We start from the raw sequence: 9,411 nt of genomic DNA, 5'->3' as shown, positions 1-9,411 counted from the left end.
GGGAAGGGGAAGGGGAAGGGAAGGGAAAAGAAAAGTCTGTCCAGGGCTGAGGAGAGAGTGGATGAAAGGACTGGGTATAGTAACAGGGAGACCACGAAGGAGCCCGTGGGAGGGATCCAGAAGAGAGGTGGCAGGGAATGGAGCCAGGGGAGGCAGGAGGACTCAGAGAAGGAACTGACGGAGGAGAGATTGTGCCAGGCAGCAGCAGCAGACGTGCTGAGGGACAGGATGTGCAGATGAGAGAAAGAGAACATCAGGAGACCCCAAAGGGTGGGGTCTGGGAAACTAAAGGACTAGACCAAGATGGGGAACAGTGTAGGGAGGGGGGCCGTGAGTTCAGATTCAAACTAGTTGGAATTGAAGTGTTCCTGAGACCAGCCCCTCCCCAAGAGGAGAGAAGCAATGACCTCCAGCTCACGAGAGATGTAAACTTAGAGCTCACTCCTGGAGGGAACTGATGGTCAACTTGGAAGCTGGAGCCCTGGGTAAGGAGGTGACCTCAGGAGACAGGGAAGAGGGAGGAATGACTAGGACCACGGGGGATCTCCCCATAGTGAGGAGCCAACAGCAGAGACACGGGGACACATGAAGGTCAGAGGACACCAGGGAAGGGCAATATCCTGGAACCAAGAAAAAAGGAGGTTCTGGGAAGGACCCAGTGGTCGCAAATTCAGAAAGCTGCTGGCAGGTAGATGCGTTGGGGCTGGGAGGTGTCCATGGGATATGGGGACTCGGGGATCACGGTCACCTCAAGAGAGCAGGATGGGGTGGAGAGCAGGTGAGGGGCGATCAGAGAAACAAACGGAGTGAGTGGAGGCAACTCTTTGTCCTTGAGTGGACAGCAGAGCAAGCAGGCTGAAGGTCTGGGTGCAGAATGAGGTGCACAGGAGGTGGGTGGGAGGCAATTTACATATCACCCATCTGACCTGCTTTGTCACATTCTCTAATATTGTTGTAGAGAAGAGATAAGAGAACATGGGTGGCCAGACGCCATGGCTCATGCCTGTAATCTGAGCACTTTAGAAGGCTGAGGCAGGTGGATTGCTTGAGCCCAGGAGTTCAAGCCCAGCCTGGGCAACGTAGTGAGACCCTGTCTCTATAAAAAATGAAAAATAAGGAGAGAACATGGGCGATTGAGCTCATCCAAGGCAAAGGTCTTCCAAATGTCCAGGAAGGAAAGCCCCATCGGCAAGAAACCAGTCCATGAGCAAATAATAGGAAGTAAGCCAAGGAAGGACTTCAAGAAGCTGCTGGACTGAGGGGTAGAGAGAACCGGAAGTCCCAACAGGATATAAGATGCGAAGCAGTGGGCCAGGTGCAGTGGCTCATGCCAGCACTTTGGGAGGTCAAGGTAGGCAGACTACTTGAGGTCAAGAGTTTGAGACCAGCCTGGCCAACATGGGGAAACCTCATCTCTACTAAAAATACAATTAGCTAGACGTAATGGTGGGTGCCTATAATCTCAGCTACTTGGGAGGCTGAGGCAAGAGAATCACGTGAACCTGGGAGGCAGAGATTGCAGTGAACCGAGATCATGCCACTATGCTCCAGCCTGGGTGGCACAGTAAGACTCCGTCTCAAAAAAAAAAAAACAGGTAAGAGATAGTGAAGAGAAAAAGCTGGAAGGAGAGGGGATTGTGGTCAGAGAAGGCACCACTTGAATCAATGGCATTGGAGTTAGCGCCCTTATGAGTAATGACCAATCCAAGGTACGACTCTGGCAGTAGGGGGCCAGCACAGCATGGAGGAAAGTCCTCTAGGCAGGAGGCTAGGATGAGGGAGGTGAGGAATCTCCTCCCAGGAACTTTGGCTGTTAGGGTAGAGGCCAGAATGATCCCTTCTGAAAGGAAAAATAGTCAACTTTTATCCAAACGGAGCAATGGGGCCCACTGACATATCTTAGGGCTGGGGGGAACCATACGGAAAAAAAAGTGCCTGAGTCAAGACAGGGAGGGAGAAACCAGCCACATCTGTCCTCTGGCCCAGCTGTGCCCTGTGGGTGGAGAAGGTGGAAATAGCAAATCCTATGGGGAAGCAGCAGCCCAGAGAGCAGTAGACATCAGCCTGAGGCCCACAGAGATGGGACAGGCAGAGAGTGGACTCTGGATTGTTCCCCTGAGGAGGCCTCAAGTCTAGTCCTAAGGACTGTGGACTGAGCTAAGTGCAGTGGCTCATGCCTGTAATCCCAGCACTTCGGAGGCCGAGATGGGAGGACTCCTTCAGACCAGGAGTTTGAGACCACTCTGGGCAACATAGTGAGACGCTGTCTCTACAAAAAATCAAAAAAACTAGCAGGTCTGTTGGTGAACACCTGTAGTCTCAGGTACTGGGGAGGCTGAGATGGGAGGATAGGTTGAGCCCAGGAGGTCAAGGCTGCAGTGAGGTATGAATGCACCACAGCACTCCAGCCTGGGTGACAGAGCGAGACCCGGCCTCAAAAAAAAAAAAAAAGATTATGGCCAGCCAGGGTGTATCTGCTCTGCGCAGTCCATTCTAGAAGCCCCAAGCAGAACAAGGATGCATTAACGTGGGGAAGAGAGGCAGGAACTCGAGCCAAAGCAGGCTTAGGGTGGGGAAGAGAGAGAAAGAAAAAGGCCTGGGGCCATGGAGTGGACAGAGAGGAGGAATAAATCTGGTTGGGTCAGTGAGGGAAGAGGGGCTCCCCTCGGCCTCCCTCACTCCTCTGATGCCCCAGACCCAAACCCACCCTCAATATCCAGCTCCCTGAGCCCCATTCCTGCCCCTCTACAAGTCCATCCACCCTGAGACCCCAGATCCGTCCTGCTGCCACACTCACCATGCCCAGGTGACCCCAAAACCAGTTCCGTTTGGGGGGCTGCCGGAAACACCGGAGGCGGCAGCAGTTCTCATAGAAGGCGTAGGTCCAGGCCAGGACGCGGCCCAGGAGCCAGGATGTCCCGACCAGCAGTAGGAGCAGCCACGGGGACGCTGCCACCGGCCCAAGGCCCAGCCAGGACAAGTTCAGCGTCACCATCCTGCAGGGCAGACGGGATGGAGGGTAAAGTCCTGAGGCCCAGAAAAGAGCCCGGGGAGCTTCGGGGACATTGGACAGGGGCAGGGATGGGAGGTGCTGGAGGCAGGGAGAGCTCAGAGATGACAAAACAAGGGCTGAAAGCAGAGAGGGAAACCCAGCAACAGCCAGGAGAAGAGGTGGAGCGAGAAGACGTAAAGAAGAGAGAGGGGAGAGAGAAAAAGAGAGAGGAAAGCTTAGAGTCCCGAAAGGCCCAGCCTGAATCACTACAGGCTGCCAGGGGCTTGGTTTCAGTTACCAGGAACGCATCAGCCCCACCAGGACCAGCTCCCTGGAGCCACCCCAGCCATGGGCAGTGCCGCTCCCTCTCCCAGACCAGGACCCTCCAGCCCCGACAGTTCCAGCCTGTCACCTTCTGTCGGGAGCAGCTTGTCCCACACAACTTCCTCTTCCCTCCTCCTGGGGCTTCTTTGTACCTGGCCCCTCACCTAGGCAAGGCTGGGCTGGGATGGCCAGTCAGGGGTAGCCAATCCCCATAAGCCATAGGCCTGGCTGCCTCCTCCCTGCCTGGACGGCCGGCCAAAACCTGCAGGCGGTATTAGCTGGGTGCAAAGAGGAACCAAGTCAGTGGCACAGTTCAGAGTGGGAACTGGATCTTCAGGGATCAGTATCTCCTGCTTGAACCTGGGGCCTAGGAGACGCTGGGACCCCACGTTTACAGCTACCCCTGCCCTGCCAAGGCCACATAAATCATGAGGTTGCGAATTCAGGCATCAGGCAAGGAGGACCAGGCAGGCCAACCTTGCACCCAAACATCTCCCATACATGGGCTGGGAGGACGCCATGCACCATTTTTCGGTGCAGAATTAGGAGACTTCGAGAAGGCAGTCTCTGGCCTCTGACTGCACAGCCTGGCAGAAGTTCAAGTCCTGCCTCCAGCTAGCCCAGGGCTGGGTTGACACATGACGGCTAGGAGCAGGAACAAAGAACAAAGAATCCAGCCTCGCTGAGGATTACCCAGGTCAGATTCTGCGGATAAAGAGAACTGGAAGAGTAAACCAGGAAACTGTGGTCGGTTTTGTTTGTTTTAATGCAAAGCAGAATTATTTGCATGCACAGCAATGAGGATTAGGAAGCTAGATAAAAAGAAAAGAAGCCTTCAGCAGCAAGTGGAACTCATCAAGACTTTTTTTTTTTGACACGGAGGCTCGCTCTATCACCAAGGCTGGAGGGCAATGGCGTGATCTCGGCTCACTGCAAGCTCCGCCTCCCGGGTTCACGCCATTCTCCTGCCTCAGCCTCCCAAGTAGCTGGGACTACAGGCGCCCGCCAACACACCCGGCTAATTTTTTTGTATTTTTAGTAGAGACGGGGTTTCACCGTGTTAGCCAGGATGGTGAACTCCTGACCTCAGGCGATCCACGCGTCTTGGCCTCCCAAAGTTTTAGGATTACAGGTGTTAACCACCACACCTGGCCAAGACCTTTAAGAAGCTAACTCTGGGATCTCACTCAGTGTAGAAGGAGGGGTGGGAGGCATGGGGGGCAAGAGTGAGAGGGGCCGTGAGCTGACAGGGTCAGTCATGGGAGAGCAGAGCCAAGGGACTCTGGGTGGAGTCCTCGTTGCGCCCTGTCCTTGCTCTGACTGTGGGCAGTGCTGGGTCTCCTGGACTCAGTCTTCCTATCTGGGAAATAGGATGTTGGCCTTAAAGGGGGCACATCTTGTCCAGATACTATCCTCAAATTCCCAATTGGGTGTTCTCAGCCCTCAGCCACTAAGATGAGGGTGAGTGGGGGTTTTTCATTATTTTGGTGTTTGTTTTGTTTTGTTTTGTTTTTGAGACAGAGTCTAGCTCTGTTGCCCAGGCTGGAGTGAAGTGGCGTGAACTCGGCTCACTGCAACCTCCACCACCACATTCAAGCTATTCTTCTGCCTCAGCCTCCCGAGTAGCTGGGATTACAGGCGCCCACCACCACACCCAACTAATTTTTGTGTTTTCAGTAGAAACGGGGTTTCGTCATTTTGGTCAGCTGGTCTTGAACTCCTGACCTCAGGTGATCCACCCACCTCGTCCTCCCAAAGTGCTGGGATTACAGGCGTGAGTCACCACGCCCGGCCAAGACTTTTTTTTTTTTTTTTGAGACGGAGTCTCGCTCTGTCACCCAGGCTGGACTGCAGTGGCTGGATCTCAGCTCACTGCAAGCTCCGCCTCCCAGGTTCCCGCCATTCTCCTGCCTCAGCCTCCTGAGTAGCTGGGACTACAGGCGCCCGCCACCTCGCCCGGCTAGTTTTTTGTACTTTTTTTTTAGCAGAGACGGGGTTTCACCGTGTTAGCCAGGATGGTCTCGATCTCCTGACCTCGTGATCCACCCGTCTCGGCCTCCCAAAGTGCTGGGATTACAGGCTTCAGCCACCACGCCCGGCCAAGACTCTTAAGTAACTGACTCTGGGATCACTATAATGGGAAGAATTATTCAGTGTAGAAGGTGGGGTGGGAGGCATGAGGGACAAGAGTGAGAGGGGCTGTGGGTGGACTGGGGGCAGACATGAGAAGACAGAGCCAAGGGACTCTGGGTGGATTCCTCGTTCTGCCCGGTCCTTGCTCTGACTGTGGGCAGTGCTGGGTCTCTGGGACTGGGTCTTCCTATCTGGGAAATGGGATGTTGGCCTTAAAGTGAGCACATCTTGTTCAAATACTGTTCTGAAATCTTGTATTGGGTGTTCTTTGCCCTCAGGCACTAAGATGAGGGTGACGGGGTTTTTTTGGTTTTTTAGTGTTTGGGTTTTTCTGAGGTTTTTTGTTTGTTTTTGAGGTGGAGGCTCGCTCTGTCGCCAAGGCTAGAGTGCAGTGGCGTGATCTCAGCTCACTGCAAGCTGCGCCTCCAGGTTCAAACTATTCTTCTGCCTCAGCCTCCAAAGTAGCTGGGATTACTGGCACCCGCCATCACGCCTGGCTAATTTTTGTGTTTTTAGCAGAGACAGAGTTTCACCATGTTTACCAGGCTGGTCTCCAACTCCTGACTTCATGATCTGCCTGCCTCGGCCTCCCACAGTGCTGGGATTACAGGTGTGAGTCCTCAGGCCCAGTCCCAAGATAGGAGTAAGTCTGAAGGATGGAGCTGCTGAATGAGAAAATCGGAATAGGTATTCCTCCTGTGATTGATCAGATTTTGGGGAGATGCCCAAAATTTCCTTCCCAACTAAGGGCTACCTACATACCATGTAGCCCTGCCTGATCCAGTTCAGGTCCTAGAGCACATTGGAGTTGCCAGCAAGCTGAGATGCACAGATTCTGCTCCTTCTCTACTGGGGTGGCTCCACCTGGTCCACCCCACAGATGAGCCAGGGGCAAGGCCAGGGCCCCTTGGAGTAGGTGGGAGGCAACAGGGTAGGTGCCCAGCTAGGTCTGGGGAGAAGAGGGAGGGAGGAGATTAAAAACAGAGAGGTGCCGAACCTTGCTCCAGCCACACAATGAAGTAATTAAACATTACCGTGGGTGAAAATGAATCCTGGCACATAGTAGGTGCTCATTTAAAATTTAGGGAAGAAAGGGACTTTGCTAGCCATGAGCTATAAGAAATGGATACTCAAGATGTGGTCCTCGGACCAGCAGCTTCTTGGAAATGCAGAATCTCAGATTCTAACCCAGAACGCTTAAAGGTAATAGCCACAAAGTCTTTGTCGTTGTCTTCAGCAAGAGGAAGAGCTTAATTTCGTTCCCCTTGAATCTAGACTGGCCTGGGATTCAGAACAGAAGTGGCATGTCACCACCTCCACCATGCACTATTAGTCGCTTAACCAATAGTTCCTGTGTGACAGCAAGACCTCATCTCTGCAGAAAAAAAAAAAAATACAAAATAATTAGCCAGGTGTGGTGGCACATGCCTGTGGTCCCAGCTACTTGGGAGGCTGAGGTCCCAAGCTACTCGAGTCGCTTAACCAATAGTGTGTGGTGGAGACGGTGACATGCCACTTCTCTTATGGGAAATTAGCAGAATCAGACAAGCTAGACAGTGACTGAGGGCGCTGTTCTGGACTCAGTGATCAGGCAGGGACGTCCCAAGAGGAGACTTTTGAGCAGGAACCTGAATAACATAAAGGAGTAGGCTCTGCACAAGGGCCCTTCCCGGAAGTTGTGCCAGGTGGGTAAAGCATGAGGTGGGACACACATGTTCATTCTTGCTTCCATCCTCAAATGCACATCCTCAAATGGGTGTTGCAGTGGAGTTGTTTTGTGGATATAATTATAGTCTGTGGACTTCTTTTTTTGAGACAAGTTCTCTCTCTGTTGCCCAGGCTGGAGTGCAGTGGTGCAATCGTAGCTCACTGCAACCTCCACCCCCTGGGCTCAAGCGATCCTCCCACCTCAGCTTCCCAAGTAGCTGGAAGGCCGTAGGCATGTGCCACCATGCCCAACTAATTTTTGTATTATTTGTAGAGATGGGATCTCCCTATGTTGTACAGGCTGGTCTCAAATTCCTGGGCTCAAGAGATCCTCCAACCTCAGTCTCACAAAGTGCTGGGGTTACAGACAATCTGTTGACCAAGTAAAAGAGACTACCCTGGATTATGTGAATGAGCCTCATCCTGTCAGCTGAGAGGCCTTAGAGCAAAAACTGAGTTTTTCAGAAAATGAGAAATTCTACCTTGAGACTACAGCATCAGTGCCTGCCTGAGTTTCCAGCCTGGTGACCTGCTGCAGCTATAGATTAACAATGTGCCAGCCTATAACCACATGAGCCAAATTCCTTAAAGATATATGTCTTTTTTTTTTTTTTTTTTGAGACGACTTTCACTCTCATTGCCCAGGCTCAAGTGCAATGGTGTGATCTCGGCTCACTGCAACCTCCGCCTCCCGGGTTCAAGCTATTCTCATGCCTCAGCCTCCTGAGTAGCTGGGATTACAGGCTCCCACCACCACCCCCAGCTAATTTTTGTATTTTTAGTAGAGATAGGGTTTCACCATGTTGGCCAGGCTGATCTCGAACTCCTGACCTCAGGTGATCCATCTGCTTCGGCCTCCCAAAGTGCTGGAATTACAGCCCTGAGCCACCTTGACCAGCCACATATATGTCTTAAAATGAATTTACATCTAGTTATAGTTTTGTATATATAGATCTTAAGATGTTGAAAATATGACTTAAGATAAATATATGATATAGCTTTTTTTTTTTTTTAGAAAGGATCTTGCTGTCACCCAGGCTGGAGTGCAGTGGCGTGATCACGGCTCACTGCAGCCTTGATCTCCTGCACTCAAGCGATCCTCCTACCTCAGCCTCCCAAGTAGCTGAAACTAAAATTGCATGCCACTATACTGAGCTAATTTTTGTATTTTTGTAGAAGTGAGTTTTCACCATATTGCCCAGGCTGGCCTCCAATTCCTAGGCTCAAGCAATCCGCCCACCTCGGCCTCCCAAAGTACTGGGATTACAGACATGAGCCACCACACCATCCCAGATATATCTTAAAATAAATACATAAATATTGGTTGGTTTGTTGATTGATTGATTGATTTTATTGATTCTGTTTCTCTGAAGGACCTTAACTGATACAGAGGTGCAGTCTACTTCCCCACTCCTTGAATCTGGGCTGTCTCTGTGTCTTCTAGGACTTCAGGGCCTAGGTCATAAGAAGCCTAATAGCTTCCTTCTACACCCATTGAAATAGACACCTTGGACTCAGCTGTCATGTAAAAAGGAAGCACAAGCATCCCCGTGGAGAGGTCTTATGTGAGAGAAACTCAGACCCCTGGCAAATAGGCAGCACCAAATTGCCAGCCATGAGAGTGAGCCACCTCAAAGTATCTCTTCCAACCTCAAATGAGCTGCCCACACCGCTGCTGTCTAGGACGGAGAACACCACCCTTGCTGAGCCCTGCCCAAATGGTAAATTTGTGAGCAAACCAAAAGTTGTGTATATTCTGATACAGATAGGAGTTCATACACATACCAAAAAAAAACAAAAAATAAACCCAAAAAACAACAAGCAAACAACAAAAAACAACTTGTATATCTCTTTTTTTTTTTTTTTTTAGATAGAGTTTCACTCTTCTTGCCCAGGCTGGAGTGCAATGGCGTGATCTTGGCTCACCGCAACCTCCACCTCCGTGGTTCAAGCGATTCTTCTGCCTCAGCCACCCAAGTAGCTGGGATTACAGGCTTACGCCACCATGCCTGGCTAATTTTGTATTTTTAGTAGAGATGGAGTTTCCCCATGTTGGTCAGGCTGGTCTCGAACTCCCAACCTCAGGTGATCCACCTGCCTCAGCCTCCCAAAGTGCTGGGATTACCGGTGTGAGTCACCGCGCCCAGCCTGTATATCGTTTTAACCTACTAAGTTTCCTGGTGGTTCAATATACAATAATAGATAATTGAAAGAGATACATTTCCCAACAAGTTTGGAGTCATCAAAAAACTGAT

The 9,411-nt window shown here is 51.4% G+C and overlaps 1 protein-coding gene across 1 annotated transcript in view; it reads right to left on the bottom strand.

Moving 5' to 3' along the window:
• Window positions 1-2,995, bottom strand: part of LOC105519770 (docosahexaenoic acid omega-hydroxylase CYP4F3-like) — an 18,264-nt gene extending 15,269 nt beyond the window's left edge. Inside the window, exon 1 of the mRNA XM_011953233.1 lies at window positions 2,798-2,995. Coding sequence (XP_011808623.1) covers window positions 2,798-2,995 — 198 coding nt within the window. The remainder of the gene's footprint in view (window positions 1-2,797) is intronic.
• Window positions 2,996-9,411: the final 6,416 nt, after the last annotated feature.

The sequence above is a fragment of the Colobus angolensis genome, unplaced genomic scaffold, assembly GCF_000951035.1.
Source record: "Colobus angolensis palliatus isolate OR3802 unplaced genomic scaffold, Cang.pa_1.0 Scaffold36, whole genome shotgun sequence".
NCBI classification, from domain to species: Eukaryota; Metazoa; Chordata; class Mammalia; order Primates; family Cercopithecidae; genus Colobus; species Colobus angolensis.
Note: the sequence above shows the minus strand (reverse complement) of the source record. Positions and strands in the feature narration are given on the sequence as shown.